Here is a 22458-nt window from a genome sequence, read left to right on the forward strand (position 1 = left end):
CCTGATCTTATATGATTAAGGGGAATGTCTGTAGATTCTTCCTGGACAATGGAATAGAAACACGTTATGTGTAAACACATTTTAAGTGCCACAAGTCGACGAGTGACACTTTGTATAAAATTCATATGTTTATTATATATGATTGAAGCTATGTATATGACCTGTATACTCTTTATACACTTATAAAACTATGTTACAGTTAATGTGCAGTCGGAGTGACAAGCAGGCCTGAGCTGAGAGCAAGTCGGCACAGTTTAAACCTGTCCTGTTTGCATAGAATAAAACCAATGATTGGTACAGGTGTATTGTATATTTATATATATATATATATACAATATATACAATGCAATATACAATAGTATATTGATGTATTACAGGTATGTAGTATGCAGTACAGGCATATGGTGTATTGTAGGAACACAGGCCAGTTATTCCCTCTCAATAATGACTACAGCCCAGAGGAATGTACGGGGGCCTCTCTGTTCAAGAAGGGACTTTCCAGAGCCGAGACAGAGGGAGGAAGAAGGGGAGTCAGGAAGTTAACCCTTACAGTGAGCCAGCAGAACAGACATGCTCTGTTCCAGCAAAAACGTTACAATTACTTTTTCGAGTTACGGCCTAGTGGAGTAAAATGGGAGTAGAGCCAGTCCACACGAGCCGTGCATTGACTGGCTGGTGAAATGACATCACGGTGACAGCGCTGTATTTGGACCAATAAGCAGAAGAGACCATGGGGCCCTTTATAAGGGCCAACTGGCGAGATCACAGGCAGGATTTTTACACTGAGCTGGAGAGAGAAGAAGAATGGTGCTTAGAGACTTTTTTGAGAGATTTTGAAGTTTTTACCATTGTGTGACTTGGAAGACAAGATGTTGCTTGCGGGCACAAGACGTGCCAGATGAGATGTTTTTTGTTTTATACTTCTTTTAAGCTGTAATGGATATTTTAGCTTGAGTCTTTTTCTGTAACTTCATTGAAATAAAAATGACTTTTTATAATCCATTGAGTTCGTGGACTGATTCCTGCCAGCAATGCCAGCAAATACCAGCCGCGCCCTGATTTCCTCTGAGGTGACTATGTCCTGAAATACAGATTTAATCAATTGACTGGTTAATGCTTTTCAGCTAAAAAATATATATATATATATATATATATGCTATGTACTGATAAGAAATACTATGCATGTAGATGGGTGTTGTTTGCGGGTTCCGGTGTCTCTGTGTCCAGACGGACTCTGTCTTATGTGGGACCTCGACCGTCTGAATCACTGCAGGGTTCAAGACGGTCGGTTCCGCTGACGGAGGAGGAGGAGGAGGAGGACAGGAGGCGCCGGGGAGTGCAAACAATGATTACGTGTTAGTACAGTGGTAATACTTATTAAAAAAGTAGTAATACAACCAAGCTTTCAAATGAGCAGTATTACAAGCCCTTTCGTAAAATGATGATAATAATAATATTATTTTTATTACAGGCGATAATGGTTCTCCTAGACATATATTCGGTTTATTTCAAACAAGAAGAGATTAACAACTCTTCATGATTACATTTCATATCAACTGGATATCACAAGACCAGTGACTTGAAGTAATCTAGACAGAAATAGTAAAATGACTCGAGAACTTGGCGAGTTTAGCACCTCGCCGGGGGATATCGAGCGGCCGCAGGTTTATATCTCGAGTAGGTGATTGAGATATATAGAGGCGACCTGTAGCTTTCAACATGGCGTCCCTGGTTAGGGCTGAGATCGGTAAGATAACAGCCAAAATAAAATAAACTAGAAATATTGAAAAAAAAAAAAAAAACGGAGAACCGAGTTTTAGAATACACCAGTCAAAGGATATTGATCTGTAGGGCCCTCGATGGAGAGCAGTGGCAAATTAAAGGCATCTGCATAGTGGGGGCATTGCTGGTGGAGCGGTTGAGCCCGCAAAATTGGATTAAAAAAAAAAAAAAAAAAAAAGGGGTAAAGAAAACCCTCTCTCTAAAATGTCTGGCAGTTTAGAGAGACAGAAGCGCAGTCAAACGACCGTTCACAGAAAGGCGAGGGCTCCCTAGCCCAGAGACACCCTGTAAGGAGCGGAGTGTGGATGTGAAGCGAGCCAAAACGGCCGTTCACAGAAAGGTGAGGGCTCCCTAGCCCAGAGACACCCTGTAAGGAGCGGAGTGTGGATGTGAAGCGAGCCAAAACGGCCGTTCACAGAAAGGCGAGGGCTCCCTAGCCCAGAGACACCCTGTAAGGAGCGGAGTGTGGATGTGAAGCGAGCCAAAACGGCCGTTCACAGAAAGGCGAGGGCTCCCTAGCCCAGAGACACCCTGTAAGGAGCGGAGTGTGGATGTGAAGCGAGCCAAAACGGCCGTTCACAGAAAGGCGAGGGCTCCCTAGCCCAGAGACACCTTGTAAGGAGCGGAGTGTGGATGTGAAGCGAGCCAAAACGGCCGTTCACAGAAAGGCGAGGGCTCCCTAGCCCAGAGACACCCTGTAAGGAGCGGAGTGTGGATGTGAAGCGAGCCAAAACGGCCGTTCACAGAAAGGCGAGGGCTCCCTAGCCCAGAGACACCCTGTAAGGAGCGGAGTGTGGATGTGAAGCGAGCCAAAACGGCCGTTCACAGAAAGGCGAGGGCTCCCTAGCCCAGAGACACCTTGTAAGGAGCGGAGTGTGGATGTGAAGCGAGCCAAAACGGCCGTTCACAGAAAGGCGAGGGCTCCCTAGCCCAGAGACACCCTGTAAGGAGCGGAGTGTGGATGTGAAGCGAGCCAAAACGGCCGTTCACAGAAAGGCGAGGGCTCCCTAGCCCAGAGACACCCTGTAAGGAGCGGAGTGTGGATGTGAAGCGAGCCAAAACGGCCGTTCACAGAAAGGCGAGGGCTCCCTAGCCCAGAGACACCTTGTAAGGAGCGGAGTGTGGATGTGAAGCGAGCCAAAACGGCCGTTCACAGAAAGGCGAGGGCTCCCTAGCCCAAAGACACTGTTTGTAAGGAGGGGAGACTGGATGTGAAGCGAAGTCAAAAAGAATTCACAGAACTGCAAGCTAACTAGCACTACATCGGCTAACAAGCCAGTGCTAACACCCATGAGCTGGCCGTAGCCAGACGGAAGCTAACTAGCTCACCATCGGCTAACAAGCCAGTGCTAACACCCATGAGCTGGCTCTAGCCAGACGGAAGACCCATGAGCTAGCCAGACGGTGCGACCCATGAGCTGGCTAGACGGAAGACCCAGGAGCTGGCCGTAGCCAGACGGAAGCTAACTAGCACTACATCGGCTAACAAGCCAGTGCTAACACCCATGAGCTGGCTTTAGCCAGACGGAAGCTAACTAGCTCAACATCGGCTAACAAACCAGTGCTAACATGATGTCTCACAATCATTCCCACATCATAGAGGAGGAATCACCCTCGGATAAGGGATTGGGAGTGTCCATACCCGACCTGGGTCTAGACTACCTAGGAGAACGGGAGGAACACCCAGAGTCCCCTGAAACGTTTGCGGGAAGTAAGGAATTCACAGAACCAAGCAAATCACAATATCCAGAGCTGCCGGCTGTACAGCAAGCAGTAATTGGCACAGGAGAGAAACCTTACTGTTGTGCACGGTGTGGGAAGACCTTCAAGACGAAGGGAGAGCTTAAACGACACCACTTGGTACACACAGGAGAGAAACCTTACTGTTGTGCCCAGTGTGACATGAGCTTCAAGACGAAGACGGATCTTAAACGTCACCACATGGTACACACAGGAGAGAGACCCTACTGTTGTGACCAGTGTGACATGAGCTTCAAGACGAAGACACATCTTAAAATACACCACATGGTACACACAGAAGAGAAACCTTACTGTTGTGCCCAGTGTGGAAAGACCTTCAAAACGAAGGGAGAGCTTAAACGACACCACTTGGTACACACAGGAGAGAAACCTTACTGTTGTGCCCAGTGTGACATGAGCTTCAAGACGAAGACGGATCTTAAACGTCACCACATGGTACACACAGGAGAGAGACCCTACTGTTGTGACCAGTGTGACATGAGCTTCAAGACGAAGACACATCTTAAAATACACCACATGGTACACACAGAAGAGAAACCTTACTGCTGTGCCCAGTGTGGAAAGACCTTCAAAACGAAGGGGGATCTTAAAAGTCACCACGTGGTACACACAGGAGAGAGACCTTACTGCTGTAACCAGTGTGACATTAGCTTCAAGAGAAAGGCAGATCTTGAACGACACCACGTGGTACACACAGAAGAGAAACCTTACTGCTGTGACCAGTGTGGGAAGACCTTCAAGACGAAGGCAGAACTTAAACAACACCACACGGTACACACAGAGGAGAAACCTTACTGCTGTGACCAGTGTGGAAGGAGCTTCAAGACGAAGGATCACCTTAGACGTCACCACGTGGTACACACAGAAAATAAACCTTACGGTTGCGTCCAGTGTGAGAAGGCCTTCAAGACGAAGAGAGAGCTTAAAATTCACCACACGGTACACACAGAAGAGAAACCTTACTGCTGTGACCAGTGTGGAAAGAGCTTCAAGGCGAAGCGTAACCTTACACTACACCACATGGTACACACACGAGAGAAACCATACTACTGTGACCAGTGTTACATGAGCTTCCGGAACCTGCAAGGGCTTAAGAGACACAGACGGCGGAGGCAGCCATGCAAGGTGCCAACCTGCTTAACGGGGGCAGTAAGGGGTGATGTGTCTCGCTCAAGAACACTGCGACGCACTATCGAAGATGAGTGTGGAAATGGAAAAAACCAAGAAGACGATGTAGTCATTCTTCCTCTTTCTGAGGCGCCAGGCTCCACCTCAAAACGAGTATCTCCCTCCACTGACATAGAGGCGTTCAACTCTCTAGACGAGTACCTAAAGGCCAAAAACATCAATTATGAGCACTGTTCCATTTTCTATGGCTCAGAAGAGAAGGATGTATTGAGTAATAGCTCAAGAGAAGCTAGCACAAGAGAAGCTAGCTCAGGAGGAGCTAGCACGAGAGAAGCTAGCTCAAGAGGAGCTAGCACGAGAGAAGCCAGCTCAGGAGGAGCTGGCACGCCAGAAGCCAGCTCAGGAGGAGCCAGCACAAGAGAAGCTAGCTCAAGAGGAGCTAGCACAAGAGAAGCCAGCCCAGGAGATGCTAGCCCAGGAGAAGCTGGCACGGGTAGCTCAGAAGAAACTGGCGCAGCAGATGCTAGCTCATGAGAAGCTGGCGCAGCAGATGCTCGCTCAGGAGATACAAGCACACGAGACGCTAGCTCGCATGTTGAGACATCTCAAAGGACTAGAGATCCCCGAAAGGGCCTCAATGGACCAACTGATGGAAAGAGAAGTAAGGACCCCCGGTCAAGATCCAGGGTATAAGATGGTGGAGAAACTAATCCCACAGGTGCGAGGCGGGAGCATGTCTCTCAATGATGCAGCAGGATCAGTCATGAATGGAACACCTATGCAAGGATCATGCTTTCTGCTTGAAAAGCTATTCGGAGGAGTCCCAGGGGGTAACCTACTGGCAGCCCGATGCGCAGCATGGTCACAAGACCAGCTACGTATCGAGTGTAGGCTGTATGACCAAGTCATAATGCTATCTGACAGAAAGGAAGGCAACAAGGGAGGAATTCAAATCCCGGAAGAAGAATTACATATACCTACCTCCAGACGAGTGGGCCGCATTAACCCCAGAACAGCAAGCAGAAAGGAAGGCAACAAGGGAGGAATTCAAATCCCGGAAGAAGAATTACCTATACCTACCTCCAGACGAGTAGGCCGCACTAACCCCCGAGCAGCAAGCAGAGATAGGGGCAACAAAGGGAGAAATTACCTTCGGGCGCCCTGACACATGACACTCAAGCTAGTGCAACCTGCACTTGACGGGAGAAACATGGGGGAGAAACTAACCCCAGAACAGCAAGCAGAGATGAGGGCAACAAAGGGAGAAATTACCTTCGGGGGCCCTGACACGTGACACTCAAGCAAGTGCAAACTGCACTTGACATACCGCTCATCTGTCAAGAGGAAGAATATGTAGTGTTATTGTCATTTAGGAAGGAACATGACATAGAATACTACATGCATTTTGTATATATTTTAAGTATAATATGTAAAGATGTCCGTCCTTGCTCTAAACCCAGAGTAAAGTAAAGTGAATTTGTAATCTATTTCATTCAGAAGGGATTTCCTGACAGCAACCATTTGGTAGGTTAGCACCCTACCAACCATATCAGCTGCATGAGATGTACACTCACCAGCGCCTATGGGTAACAAATTGAGACTCTGCAAACTCTCATCGAGCTTAGCACCTTGACGCGGGGGGACAGAGCGAGCATCAGGGTCTCTGTATCCGACGGGCCTATCAGATTTGTGGAGACTTGGAAGCCTCAGCATACAGGACGCTGTGGTGCTTAGGCGGCCAAGTCACTGGTTTATAGGTCTGTCAAAACGGATTGGAGGTTCCGGGGCTTAGAACATGAGTTCAAGTGAGTTGGGCTGTATACTAATTAAATAGGTATCAACAGCCGAAAGAATATTAACTGAAATAACTGCTGTCAGGTGTCTCTGGAGTAGAATTAGTTACAGATTTGAGTCAACCTTACTCAAGATTGGTCTTATCGGCAGAACCTCTCCAACCAAGACTCTTCCTAATGTTCGAGATCTGGAACACTGGTGACGTAGATGGTCTGCAGAGCGCAGCAGACAGCCAAAAGTATATTGGTAAAAAATCTATCAGGAACAAGAGAGGGTTGATAAGTAACGACTTGAAGTAGCGGTTACTCATGACTAAAAAGTTACGTAATGTTTTCTTACAGTCAAAAACGTAGAAGGTTCTACTTAAAGAAAGAATCACAATTAAAGTATATTTTTGTGAAATACGGTAAAAAGGTTTACTCATGACTTGAAGTAACTAAATGCTTACTTAAAGTCAGAACTTAAGTAGAAAAAACTCTACTTTGTGAATAGCAGGCTGAAATAGCCATTGCAAATAGCAGGCTGAAATAGCCATTGCGAATAGCAGGCTGAAATAGCCATTGCGAATAGCAGGCTGAAATAGCCATTGCGAATAGCAGGCTGAAATAGCCATTGCGAATAGCAGGCTGAAATAGCCATTGCGAATAGCAGGCTGAAATAGCCATTGCGAGCAGGCTGAAATAGCCATTGCAAATAGGAGCGAATAGCAGGCTAACTAGCCATTGCTAACAGGACGAGGCTACTCACATGATCAGACAGGTATATGATAACCCTGGACATGCCGGAAGTAGGAGGATGTTGGTATACCTGAGAACTAACAACATTCTCATACATAAAGCCAAACAAAGAGCGATAACAGTCCGAAAGGCCTGTGAACAATGTGGGCTGGTAAAGGTGCGCTGGTAAAGGGACAAAACCTGAACCAGTGCCGCATTCTTAGACAGGGGGGGCTGTCCCCCGAAGTCAGTGGACGACGCAGCGAATGGCAAGAAGGAATATACTGACTCAGGTCAGAAATCGGAAATGGAGGAAGACCGGGATAGGTCAAGCTACAGAGCATCCTCAGGGTCCTCATCTAGACCTCCCAGACCTCCCAGACCTCCCAGACCTCCCAGACCTCCCAGACCTCCTAGACCTCCCAGACCGGACAGAGAGACATCGGCCTGGACCCAGGTTACAGGGCGACGAGAGCCCTGAATGGACCTGAAAGAGAGAAAAGAAATGAGTCCTCTGTGGACTGTATCTGTGATGTCCTGCGAGGCCTACGGACAGGGTCACACGATAGGTCAAGCTCCAGAGCATCCTCAAGGTCCTCATCTAGACCTCCTAGACCTCCCAGACCGGACAGAGAGACATCGGCCTGGACCCAGGTTACAGGGCGACGAGAGCCATGAATGGACCTGAAAGAGAGAAAAGAAATGAGTCCTCTGTGGACTGTATCTGTGATGTCCTGCGAGACCTACGGACAGGGTCACATGACCAGGCCAACCACACGTCAATAGAGGACTGCTGCTACAATTCTCGGGGACCCGTGGGGGTCGCCCGAGAAGTGACAAATCAACCTACCTCAAACTATGGGAGAGATCCAAGAGGTCAGAGGGGGCGACCCCAAGATGACCAAGATGACCAAGGTGACCAAGATGACCAAGATGACCAAGGTGACCAAGATGACCAAGACGACAACAGCCTGGGTGCATCGGCCGGGAACAACAGATGCAAGTCTTCCCGCCGGATACCAAGCAACAACGTGACCCCTATCCTGTCGAGCCGTCCTGCCAGGGAACAACAGATGCAAGTCTTCCCGCCGGCTACCAGGGTAACAAGGCACCAAGATGGCAGAGGGGGTGTGGAGAGTCACAGCCACGTGACCCCACAATCGCCATCTCGTTCCCCAGTACAGACGCTATTAAGACAATGGAAAATGACCGACCAGGATGACAGAGGGGGTGTAAAGTGTCACAGCCAACTAAGTGACACTGGGTATGACATCCTGATCTTATATGATTAAGGGGAATGTCTGTAGATTCTTCCTGGACAATGGAATAGAAACACGTTATGTGTAAACACATTTTAAGTGCCACAAGTCGACGAGTGACACTTTGTATAAAATTCATATGTTTATTATATATGATTGAAGCTATGTATATGACCTGTATACTCTTTATACACTTATAAAACTATGTTACAGTTAATGTGCAGTCGGAGTGACAAGCAGGCCTGAGCTGAGAGCAAGTCGGCACAGTTTAAACCTGTCCTGTTTGCATAGAATAAAACCAATGATTGGTACAGGTGTATTGTATATTTATATATATATATATATACAATATATACAATGCAATATACAATAGTATATTGATGTATTACAGGTATGTAGTATGCAGTACAGGCATATGGTGTATTGTAGGAACACAGGCCAGTTATTCCCTCTCAATAATGACTACAGCCCAGAGGAATGTACGGGGGCCTCTCTGTTCAAGAAGGGACTTTCCAGAGCCGAGACAGAGGGAGGAAGAAGGGGAGTCAGGAAGTTAACCCTTACAGTGAGCCAGCAGAACAGACATGCTCTGTTCCAGCAAAAACGTTACAATTACTTTTTCGAGTTACGGCCTAGTGGAGTAAAATGGGAGTAGAGCCAGTCCCCACGAGCCGTGCATTGACTGGCTGGTGAAATGACATCACGGTGACAGCGCTGTATTTGGACCAATAAGCAGAAGAGACCATGGGGCCCTTTATAAGGGCCAACTGGCGAGATCACAGGCAGGATTTTTACACTGAGCTGGAGAGAGAAGAAGAATGGTGCTTAGAGACTTTTTTGAGAGATTTTGAAGTTTTTACCATTGTGTGACTTGGAAGACAAGATGTTGCTTGCGGGCACAAGACGTGCCAGATGAGATGTTTTTTGTTTTATACTTCTTTTAAGCTGTAATGGATATTTTAGCTCGAGTCTTTTTCTGTAACTTCATTGAAATAAAAATGACTTTTTATAATCCATTGAGTTCGTGGACTGATTCCTGCCAGCAATGCCAGCAAATACCAGCCGCGCCCTGATTTCCTCTGAGGTGACTATGTCCTGAAATACAGATTGAATCAATTGACTGGTTAATGCTTTTCAGCTAAAAAATATATATATATATATATATATGCTATGTACTGATAAGAAATACTATGCATGTAGATGGGTGTTGTTTGCGGGTTCCGGTGTCTCTGTGTCCAGACGGACTCTGTCTTATGTGGGACCTCGACCGTCTGAATCACTGCAGGGTTCAAGACGGTCGGTTCCACTGACGGAGGAGGAGGAGGAGGAGGACAGGAGGCGCCGGGGAGTGCAAACAATGATTACGTGTTAGTACAGTGGTAATACTTATTAAAAAAGTAGTAATACAACCAAGCTTTAAAATGAGCAGTATTACAAGCCCTTTCGTAAAATGATGATAATAATAATATTATTTTTATTACAGGCGATAATGGTTCTCCTAGACATATATTCGGTTTATTTCAAACAAGAAGAGATTAACAACTCTTCATGATTACATTTCATATCAACTGGATATCACAAGACCAGTGACTTGAAGTAATCTAGACAGAAATAGTAAAATGACTCGAGAACTTGGCGAGTTTAGCACCTCGCCGGGGGATATCGAGCGGCCGCAGGTTTATATCTCGAGTAGGTGATTGAGATATATAGAGGCGACCTGTAGCTTTCAACACTAACCCTAACCATAATGTTAACTTAACCTAACCTTATCCCAACCCTATAATGTTAACTTAACCACAAAGTCACAGAGAGGCTAGCAATTGGTTTTGTAGCATATACTAGGAATTGGTTTGTGAGAAAAGGTTAATTGAAATGTTTTCTGTGATGTGCTCCTATGGTTGTCCAGCGGATAGTCATTGGATATATTCGCTATTCTCTGTGAAGGGAAGAAGTCTTGGATAGGAGACCACCCCTCTGTGGAAGAGAGTTTGAGCATTAAAGCTTCACAAAGCCTGCAAAATCTCTTTGGCTCATGAGAAATGTCACTTTTTATTTATTTATTTATTAAACCAGTGGCGTGGATCAGTCTTGTGGGAATTGTAGCACAGCCCAGCTCTTTTCAGTCACAAGTCTTTGAAATGTAAACCGTCTCCAATCTTCTGAATAGACCCACGGCTATGGTGTCATTCTGTCACCATTGGTGGCAGTGCTGATCGACTGATACATAAACCATCTGTCTGAAGTTCTCTGTGTGGGTCTGACAGAGAGAAAGAGACAGCGATAGATTGATGTTTGTTTTCTGACTCAATGTGTGTGTGTGTGTGTGTGTGTGTGTGTGTGTGTGTGTGTGTGTGTGTGTGTGTGTGTGTGTGTGTGTGTGTGTGTGTGTGTGTGTGTGTGTGTGTGTGTGTGTGTGTGTGTGTGTGTGAGAGAGAGAGAGAGAGGGGGGGTGAGAGAGATGAGGAAGGGGCAATAGAGAAAGAGCTGGGAGAGTGTGTGTGTGTGTGTGTGTGTGTGTGTGTGTGTGTGTGTGTGTGTGTGTGTGTGTGTGTGTGTGTGTGTGTGTGTGAGAGAGAGAGAGAGAGGGGGGTGTGAGTACTCAGCCCTTGTGTGGGTGAATGTAACAAGTTCCTAACGTTTTCTTTCCCCTATTATTTAATGCACACTTTATTCATTGTTTTAAATTATTTTCTTTTAAGTTATTTTGTGCATCACTCTGTTTTGAATTTGATGCATAAAGCAAGCATTTGTTGACTCTCATGTTGATAAGAGTATTAAAACTTGGAACTTGAAAAATATCTGTTTAAGGTAGATAATTATTTTTTTAAATGCGATACATTTGTGATTAATCGCGAGTTAACTATGGACAATCATGCGATCAATCAGATTAAATATTTGAATCGATTGACAGCACTAATATATATATAGAGAGAGAGATTGATAGACAGACAAACATAATAGCTTAGGTTTTGTACCCATACCCTGCTAAATCAGTTTGGGTCAGAGGGGAAGTTCTGCTGGGGAAGCAGTTATGAATCATCTGTCTGATATTTTCCCAATGTGTGTCTCTGACCGAGTGCTCCTGACAACCGAATAAGAAATGATGAGAGAGGGGAGATCAGAGAAAGGGAGACATACACTCACATGTGCATGCATGTACACACACACACACAAACACACACACACACACACACACACACACACACACACACACACACACACACACACACACACACACACACACACACACACACACACACACACACACACACACACACACACACACACACACACACACACAGACCAGTTTTATTTTCCTCTGGAATGGAAGTGGACTGATTCAGTCTGTCACATCAGGAATTTGGTGATAGAATGTGTGTGTGGGTATAAGGATGCACATGTGCATTTATGTGAGTGTATATGGTTGATGTATGAGTGTGTGTGTGTGTGTGTGTGTGTGTGTGTGTGTGTGTGTGTGTGTGTGTGTGTGTGTGTGTGTGTGTGTGTGTGTGTGTGTGTGTGTGTGTGTGTGTGCGCTTGCATGCTCATGTGCATGTGTGTTTGTGAGTTTTAGTTGAGGTGCAGTGCTCCAAACACAATGTGACAGGCGGCACAAACCGGAACTAAATGTGTCATTCTCTCCTCTCCTCTCTATTCCTCCGTTCTCTCTGGCTCGTTTGCTCCCTCCACCCTCTCATCTCTCCCTGTGTGTCCAGGGAGGGCACCTTGCGCCCGGGGGATCGTCTGCTGAGTGTAGACGGCGTGCCCCTTCACATTGCCAACCACAGCGATGCCCTCAGTGTCTTGGCACAGTGTGGCCAGGAGGCTCTGTTTCAGATAGAGTACGATGTGGCCATCATGGGTGAGAACACACACTCAAACACACACACACACACACACACACACACACACACACACACACACACACACGCGCGCGCGCACGCACACACACACACACACACACACACACACACACACACACACACACACACACACACTACTGTTTCATGTGATCCCCAGAAACAACTGCTTGCCTACACATCAGTTAATAGAGATTGTTAATAAACAATACACACCCGTATACCACACATACAATTCTAGTCCAATCCTGGATTACATTTGATCTGTTTCCCTTAAACTCTTAAGCCCTAGCCCTATTTTCAGAAAATCTGACTAAAAATACATACCTAAGTAAATGGAAGATTGCTCCACTTCTTTCTGTTCGGCAATCCCTAATGACTTGTCCAGGAGAAAGTTGTTGGAAACAAGTTTCAAGTTTTCAAGTTTGTTTATTAATTGTTGTCACAATAAAATACACATACTTTACGGTGAAATGCTTGGTTCTGTATGAGCCCCTGAGAGTGTTCATACAGTAAAAAAATTAGTAAGTAAGAAAGTAAGTAAAAAGTAAGTAAAGAGGAATATACAATATACATATATACAATATACAATCTAAAGTACAACCTAGGTACAATGTATGGCGCACACCGGTCTGACTTAAGATTGCCTTTTCGAGTTTGTAAATCCTACATAAATACAAAGAATTTACAATACGAAGCCTTTCAAGAATGCCAAATAAGTACGTAAATCGAGTTACGAAGGAATTCCTTGGTAACTTGTACCTATGTCCGTTTGAGAATGAGGACCAATGACTTTAACCCATTCTCTGCCGGAGCTTATATCCATCCTTGTAGCCTCTCTGCCAGCTCTATTTGTCTATGGAGATGTTCACCTTCTTTGCAGGGCTATAACTTTTTTAATTATATTGCTAAATTGACATTACTATGGCCCATTCAACATCAATTATCTATCGTTCAGGATGTAGGAACGTTTTACTTTTTCATTCACACATTCATACAATAATACGGTCTAGAGTATAAATATGTTTTTATCGTTTTCTGCAGTATTTCATAGAACGTGAGATATAGCCATAAATGCATATATTAGATCATCAAATGCAGTTTGATATCGATCGACGCCAGATAAACAATTTCAACTGTACATGATCCTAGACGTGTTGACTGATCATCTGCGGTTGACCGGAGGGGGGGGGGGGGTCGTTTATAATTCCGTGACCGACGTTAAATGATTCATGTAGTATGGGTGATATATAGATCAGAGCAGTTTGTATCGAAAATGGTAAAGAAAAACGCTGAAACTCACCCCAGTCTCCTCTTACCGTTGGGTGATGAGCGTGGAGCAAAAAGATCGCTATTATGGGATGTTGATCTACTGTAGGTGATCCAGTTCCGGTTTGTATAATACTAATATACGTCCAATCATGTTGTTTATTGAGTTATGGCAACGGATTGATATGCACGGTGTCTGGATAGAGTCCGGACAGAATAGGGGACGGACTAAGCACTTTCGACCACTTCCGGTTTTGGCAACTCGCCGATCGGCCACCAGGTGGCGGTATTGACGCGTTGCAGAGTTGAGCGGAGTCCTACAACACCAGCAAAGACTCTGTGATACCATGACGAAAATATGAAATATTGATCTCAAAGACGCCGTAACCCGTCATTGGCAGATTACGCATGGCGAGGAATGACGTGTAAACACGTCATCGGTGGAGAAAGGGTTAAGATGGTAATTAATAACCTCCAATGATCTTAATTTTCCCAACAACTTTCCGAATCCTGATGATCTTACCTCTCTCCATCAACTAGATACAGCGATGAATACATCTGGCCCTCTATTGGTGGAGATTGCCAAGTCGCCGGGGGCAACGCTTGGCATCACATTGACATCAGCCAGTCACAGGAACAAACAAGTTATCATCATCGACCGCATCAAATCAGCCAGTGTGGTGGACAGGTAACACACACACACACACACACACACACACACACACACACACACACACACACACACACAAACGCACGCATGCACGCACGCACGCACACACACACACACACACACACACACACACACACACACACACACACACACACACACACACACACACACACACACACACACACACACACACACATACATACATACATACATACATACATACATACATACATACATACATACATACATACATACACCTCCAAAACACACACTAAGATATACACACACAAGTACACATACATGCAAACTAGAGAGGACCAGCCCTAAACCACGTGGACAGAAGGTGACATAGAGCCTCTAGCAACCTCTGAAATATAAAGGAAGCACTTGATCTGCAGGTTAAAATGACCTTTAAATAAGCTCTGTCAGACTAGCATGTTAAATAAGGAGATACATACTACTCTATATTTACCAAGAGTTCTACTATAGACCTTTAAATACTGTCTGCATGTACGTTGTAACCTTTAGATACAACTGGATTTTGAAAGCTTCAGATCAGATCATATCACTGTCAGTTCACATCATGCAGGCCCTCCCCCAGGTGGCCACATGAGACCCCCCGCATTTCACTGTATACTTGTATGCCGTTTGATTGATTGATTGAAAACTTTATTAACAGATTGCAGAATGGGTACAGTACAGTACAGCTCAATACATACAATTGTTAAGGGGATGCAGACCAGAGCCAGAGTAGGAGTGGGGGGGGGGGGGTTCGGTAGGAGGGGTGGGTGGGGGACACTGTACAACTATACAAGCAAAACTTACATTTGAATATTGACAAGACCGCACTTGGTGATTTACTGTACATTGGAGGGGGTTGTGTTAGGACATTTACAGGGGCCAGTTTCGAATTGCAGTCTCCCGTAGGTGTTTTTTGAGAGTGTTTTTGAAAGTGGGTAGTGATTCACATTCCTTTACAGCTTGGGTAGGGCGTTCCACATTGATGTGGCATAATTGCGAAACGTGTTTAGTCCCTTGTTTGAGCCGAATCTGGGTTTAACATGATTTGTGGAGCTCCCTCTGGTGTTGTGATCGTGGTATTCACTGACCTTTGGGAAGTATTTTGACATGTACATGGGTACCTTGGTCGTGTAGTGTATCTTGTAGACCAGGCCCATTGCAAGTTGCTGTACTCTGTCGTCTACTCTAAGCCATCCTAGTTTGTCAAAGTGGGCAGGGGTGAGGTGGGTTCTAGGAGTAAGGTCAAGCAGTAGTCTGACCAGTTTGTTTTGAGATGTTTGTAATTTTGTTTTTAGCGCCTTTGAGGTGCTTTGGTACCATGAGGTGCAAGCATAGTCGTAGTACCCTTGAATGAGTGCTCCTGCCAGAGTCTTCCGGGTATTCTTGTTTACCAGTGAGGAGATCCGGTACAAGAATCAAGTTTGTTGGTTGACTTTTTTTATTACAGGAAAGATTTGCCTCTAGGATGGAACCCAGGTAGGTAATATCTTCTTTCCTTGTGACAATATTGTCACCCACTGTAACTGAGAAGCCGTCGGTCTTGCTGAGTTTGTTATTTGAACCGAAGAGACAAATAAAACTCTTGACTTGACTTGACTTGAGGTTATCATGGGAACAGAGGAGAGAGCTTCTGAACCAGGTGGCCACATGAGGTTATCATGGGGACAGAGGAGAGAGCTTCTGAACCAGGTGGCCACATGATGTTATCATGGGAACAGAGAAACGAGAGCTTCTGAACCAGGTGACCACATGAGGTTATCATGGGAACAGAGGAGAGAGCTTCTGAACCAGGTGGCCACATGATGTAATCATGGGGACAGAGAAGAGAGCTTCTGAACCAGGTGGCCACATGAGGTTATCATGGGGACAGAGAAGAGAGCTTCTGAACCAGGTGGCCACATGAGGTTATCATGGGGACAGAGAAGAGAGCTTCTGAACCAGGTGGCCACATGAGGTTATCATGGGGACAGAGAAGAGAGCTTCTGAACCAGGTGGCCACATGATGTCATATTTCATATCTGACATCGCGTCTCGCTCTGCCATATTGAGATATCATCTCCATGCACATATTGTGCATGTGAAAAAGTTGACACATGCACGTCACTTGCACGTAACCATGCCTACTCCTGTGTCTTCCTACAAGACACAGGAAGTGGTCACGCTTACACCCTTCCTCATCTTTTTCCATGCGTGGATTTGTTCATATGCACTTTCAACCAGTGGAACGTTATTATGAAGAGAAGGGAGAAATTGAAGCATGTTGGACTTTCGCCAGAGTTTCCCCAGGCCCCGGATCCTCGTCGGCACGTCCATACGGAACGGCGACCCTGTACTGAACTTTCCTTGATTCCTGACAGTGAACCGAGGGACTTCGCGCAGCGTTCGGCGGTCGAGCCACACCGCGCAGAGGTAGGGCCGGCATCGGCAACTCTTAGTACTAGCATTTTCACTACTGCTCGTTGTCCCGTGAGACGACCGGGCAGTGTGATAGCGCGGGGGCTGTGTATTTGGATGAATGTGGTCAACATGACACGTTGTTAAATGTTTTTCCAATTATCATGGCGCGCGCAGCTACTGCTAATTCTGTTGTTTTTCGGGATGCCGCTCCCACGTGTCCCGCCGGGGCTGTGTTCAGTTTTCCCATCGCTTAACCATTACATTACTGGAGGTCAAACGGTATCTAATGTTGCAGGTTTGGCTGAGGCTTGTCTACCCTATGAATTTATGAATCTATGAATTGAAAATGGGGGACCCTGATGTAAACAAGATCTGGTCTGCATCCCCTTAACACTTTGAGCGCCACGCCTGGTTTTCCGTTTTACCGGCTGAATGCCACCATCGGCGCCAATGTTAACGTTAATATCGCCTAATCTATGTTTTAAATTATGGCTATGTGTCTAATCTGCCCATCGCATTATCAACGACTATTTTCCAGTCAGTGCTGTCAAGGCAGATTGTTTTTTTATCGCGTCGTTTCCGTTTCAGAGCAGTTAGAAAAGCCCCCGTTTTGATATAAAAAACAGCTCATTCTGGAGCATTCTATGAAAATCGTCTTTTAGTGGAATATTCCACAACGTTGATATTCGTCTGCCTTTTTATGAATCGTTGTCAAATAAACGCTAGATGATCAATATTATACGTGCACGCAAGCACATTACGGCCGCGCACGGATAATCGCTCCGTTGATTTCCTCACAGACTTTTACAGTGAAACCGAAAGAAGACATTTCACAAAACAGCTTATAACTTCATCAAACTTACTCTGATTATCCTAACACTGATAACATAGAGTCCTTACCTGACATCAGATGGTAGCCAACTGGTATATTCCAATTCCTGATCACCATTCGAAAAAATCGATACGTGTATGGATCCAACGCGATACTGTAGATCTCCATGATCAGCGGGGATCTGAGGTTCCAGAATGAACTGTGGTAACCCCGGCTGGATCAGTGAACTGGAAAATGTGGAGTACCGGATTTTTTTCCCCATTCATTTTCATTGAGTCCATTCCAAAATCACTTATGTCATCTGGGAGACGACAGGGGGCGCTTTTTTCCACAGTGATCGCCGGCGCCCCTCGGCTATACTCGGGTAGGCTCGGGTGATGCAAAATTTTTTCAGATCGCCAAAAAAAAAAAAAATTCTAGCAACCACCTATAAAAAAACCAGAGAAATCTCGTGAGTGGCACGGAAAGTGTTAACAGTTGTGTGTATTGAGCCGTACTGTATTGTACCCATTCTGCAATCTGTTAAATAGGGTTTTCATTCATTCATTCATTCATTCATTCATTCATTCATTCATTCATTCATTCATTCATTCATTCATTCATTCATTCATTCATTCATTCATTCATCCCTTTACACGGGTGGACGGTCTGATGATGGGGCTCAGGACAGGTGTGCCGTGCTTAGAGAAGCGGGTGGCATCGGTCCTTTGCCCTGACATGGTAGAGCGGTATCCCGCCCGGAAGCCGACGCCAAGGGGCGAGTCGGCCCGGCAGGTGGCTGAGTGGGCTGATGAGGCTTGTATCGCCGCAGTGCAGAATTTAGCAGCAACTAATAACATGCTCAATTGGCTGCTTTTCTGTCGAAAATGGTGTCGGGTGATGGGGTCTTAGGGCCAGCCGACGTCAAAACCATCGCGCAAGGTTTTGAGGTTATTCAGCTTTTGACCGAGAAGCCGCAAGCTATAACAGCAGGGAGGGCTAGGATGCTGTCGACTCTTATTCATAGTAATCTGTGGTTAGAGCAGTCTCCCCTGGAGGAGGAGAGGAGAATTCTCCTCCTCAGGGCCCCCCCCCCCCCCCCCTCTCCGTGGATGGACTTTTTGGTTTGTCAACAGAGGCGCGGGCGGTATTTGACCGGGGCCCCACACCGCGCAGCCAGGGATGAGAGCACGGTCTCGCCAGCGGCTGCTGCGAGACCCCCAACCAGCGGCCATGTGTCCCCCGCCTGGGATAACCTGGAAACAAAGAGAACAGGTTATCACAGTGCCGACAGCCTCGGCGGCCGAGGGATCGGCTGTATTAGATGGGCACGCCCTAAAAAACCGTTGCCATCTAGCTGTGTCTAGCATGCTCTCCATTCACCCCCCCCCCCCGCTACACTACAGGATTCAGGGCTCTGTTGTGTCCCCTCTGGCTGCGGGCCGCGTTCTTCCAGTGAAGCGCAAGCGGACCCACATGTCGCTTCTCATGAAGACAGGGGCTGACACCCAGCTGTTGGCTAGGCCTGGGTCTGTCTATGAGAATGTTGTACTGTCAGGAGGCTCCTGCACCACACGTCCTGCATGTGCGTTTGGTGAGCCTGGTGTTGGATGTGACGACATCCAGAGCAGGGTTCCCTGTATCTACAAAAATGTGTCAGAGTGGGAACCCTAGGCCCAGGAGGTTGCAGCGCGGGTTCCTCCAGCCCCGCCCTCGCCAGGCCGGGTATTACGTTAGTCACTGTCCTGATGAAGGCTGAATAGCCGAAACGTTGACGACAATAAAAGCAGAGAAAAAGTGAGTGCGGGAATTGTAAATTTTTTCATCTGATGACAATTAAGGGGAGCAATTCCCAGCACAACAATATTTTTTGAGAGAGTGCATGTTGATTTTTCACTACGGGTATTACGTTAGTGCCTCCCCCGTCCGGACTTCCAATCCTAGCAGCGGTAGTGAGTCAGGCACACGTAATTTGGGTGGTAGTAATATCACTACAGGGCTACGGTGTGTAGGGACTCACCCTATCGGGCAGCGTGGGGACCACACACCATGCATGTCGAGCTACTACGGGAAGATGCTCAGCGGGGGAATTACCTCATTCACCAGGGGTGATGAGTGCTCCCCCCGTATCAGACCGCCCCTTTCTGTCGGGGTCCCCCCTTGGGTGCGATTGCCTCGTTGGTAAAGTCAGGGTGCGTAATCCCGACTCCATGAGAACCTTGCTCGCGCGGTTGGTGAAACCAGGGTTTGCAATGCACAGCGGGAGGGACCGGGTCACCTATCTACGATTCTTAGCGGACCAGCGCCAGTTGGCGGCGGGGGCGCTTTGGGATTTTTACCACGTATGGCTACAGAAGTGCCATATGTCGGCGTGGATGGAGAGAATGCTGAGGGCGGGGCTTGTGTTATAGTTTGCACCCCCCACCCTCCATTTTTGGGTTTGGTACAGACTCTATTGTCAGAGTCCGCGGCAGTGACAGCTCTGGCAGAAAAGATTCGTTCTCTGGTGGCGAAGCAGGCCATCGTCATGGTCCCATGGGAGGACGTGATGTGTGGCGTTTACTCCCGATATTTTCTGGTGCCCGAGAAATCGGGCGGGTGTCAGACCCATACTGGACCTGTCCCATGGAAGGTTCAGAATGTTGACCGTCAAACACCTGTTATGCGCTGGCAGAGTGGGAGACTGGTTCACCTCCATAGACCTGAAGGATGCATATTTTCACATCCCGATCTTCCCTCCTCACAGGAAATACCTACGCTTCCTGTTTTTAGGGAATAGCGTACGAGTACCAGAGGCTGCCGTTCGGCTACTCTCTGGCTCCTTGCACCTTCACCAAGTGCGTGGAGACCGCGCTGGGGCCTCTGCGTCGTCAGGGGATACGAATTTTATTCTACCCTAGATGACGTTCTGGTCCTCAGTCAGAGGAGATCGCCAGGTCTCATACCAGGCAGGTGGTGGAACTCCTCACCAGCCTGAGTTTTGCTGTGAACTGGAAGAAGAGTACTCCTCTTCCCAGTCAACAGGTGGAGTACTTTGGCTTAATTCTAAGCTCAAGGTCTATGACCCATAGACAAGTGGAAGCAGCTGAAGGTTCCCATGTCAGTACTGGGGGACCTCGCCCACTGGGGGGGGCCTGGGGCCCTCCATGGGCAGCAGGCTATCACACGTCACGGTCTTCACCGACCCCTCCCTCACGGGATGGGGGGGACGTGTCGGACCGACGCAGTAGGGGGCAGCTGGCAAGACCATGCTACCCGGACTGCACTACATATCAATGTGTTGGAATTGAAGGCAGTGCTTCTAGTCCTCGAACAGCTCAGCCGTCATGTGATGGGCGAGCATGTTCTGATCAGGACGGACAGCACGACGTCGGTGTCGTATATCAACAGACAGGGAGGAGTATGCTCCCCCCGTCTCCATCGGGCGGCGGTTGAACTCTGGCTATGGGCGTCTCTCAATGTGGGTGCAGATGTGATGTCCCAGGGTGGTCCCCACCCAGACGAGTGGGGACTACGTCCAGACGTAGTCAGGCAGGTCTGGGACTGATTCGGGGAGGCCGCGGTGGACCTGTTTGCAAGCAGTCAGTCCTACCAGTGCCCTCTGTGGTTCTCGGCCAGTCGGAAGGACAACCCCTCTCTCTCGATGTGGCCGCCCGGGATTCTGTACGCGCTCCCCCCCATACACCTGATAGCTCAGCTGTTGGAGCGGGTATGTCAGGAGCGCAGGACTTTGATCCTGGTCGCGCTGGACCGGGGCACAGCTGTGTGGTTCCCGGCCCTGATTCAGCTCTTGGTGGCCCCGCCGTGGCCTGTTCCATGGTCACCATGGGCCCTCTCTCAGGCACGTGAAACACTGTTCTGCCTCCTGTTCTGGGGCAGCCTCTAATGGCTTGGCTGCTGAAAGGGTGAATCTGGAGGGGATGCGTCTTAACTCTACTGTGGTCAACACCATCCAGAACGCATGCGCTCCGTCCACTACCACGGTTTACACAGGGAAGTGGCGTATGGTTTGAGAGTGGGGGGCAGAACACTGTTCAGCCACCCTCTCGTGAGACGTTTCCTGCTTGGCGCATGGCGTCTCAAGCCTGTGGAACGTGCTCTGTCTCCGAGCTGGGACCTCCAACTGGTCCTGGAAAGGCTGTTGGGGGCCCCGTTTGAGCCTCTTGAGCAGGCGCCATTGGATCGACTTTCAAGACCACGTTCCTTCTGGCCATCACCTCCGCTAAATGCGTGGGTGAGCTGTGTGCTCTCTCTGTGCGGTCAGAGTGCCTGTCTATTCAGGCCGATAACAGTGCGACTCTGAGGCCTAATCCGGCCTTTGTGCCAAGGGATATCCGGAGCTCTTATCGCTCCAGGGATATTGTGCTCCAGGCGTTTCACCCTCCTCCTCATGCTAGTGAGTTGGAGGCAAGCCTTCACCTGTTGTGTCCTGTCCGTGCGCTGATGGTTTACCTTAGTCGCACGCAGGATCTCAGGGCTACCAATCAACTGTTGTTTGTTACGGTGGCTCTCACGCGGGTAAGGCGCTGTCCAAGCAACGCCCGTCACATTGGTTATGCGAGGGCTTTGCCCTCTGCTACACTTTGGTCGGACGGGTTCCCCCCGCAGGTGCCTGCCCTGCTTGGGGGGGCCTTGGTGGAGGACATCTGCGCTGCGGCCTCCTGGTCCTCCCCGGGTCCTTTTGTTAGGTTTTACCTCATGGACATGACTGGGGGCTCTGTCTCCCAGGCAGTCCTGAGGGCCGGGACCTCTCCTGCACCCCGCCATCAGGTGGGCTAGCAGGTGTGTGTGGGTGTGGACCACGGAGTGCTCTGTCACACGCAGTCCCGCTTGCACTGTGCGTTCTAGGGTGACTGGTCCCTTTTTCGCACGTTGGTTGTAGTTGACTGCCTCCCCCCCCTCGTTAGGATAAGCGGGTGGACGGGACTCCCCTCCCCCCTGGTCAGGGGCGTATGGGCCCTCAGGGGGTGCATTTGACGTGGCCACACGT

At 47.8% G+C, this 22458-nt stretch overlaps 1 protein-coding gene across 1 annotated transcript in view; it reads left to right on the plus strand.

The window, feature by feature from the left end:
• Positions 1-22458, plus strand: part of grip2b (glutamate receptor interacting protein 2b) — a gene marked incomplete at both ends in the record, with an annotated part of 726896 nt that overhangs the window by 538803 nt on the left and 165635 nt on the right. Inside the window, 2 exons of the mRNA XM_084315732.1 lie at positions 12157-12302; positions 14110-14257. Coding sequence (XP_084171858.1) covers positions 12157-12302; positions 14110-14257 — 294 coding nt within the window. The remainder of the gene's footprint in view (positions 1-12156; positions 12303-14109; positions 14258-22458) is intronic.

Source organism: Notolepis coatsorum (genome assembly GCF_963971535.1).
Source record: "Notolepis coatsorum genome assembly, chromosome: 6".
NCBI lineage: Eukaryota > Metazoa > Chordata > Actinopteri > Aulopiformes > Paralepididae > Notolepis > Notolepis coatsorum.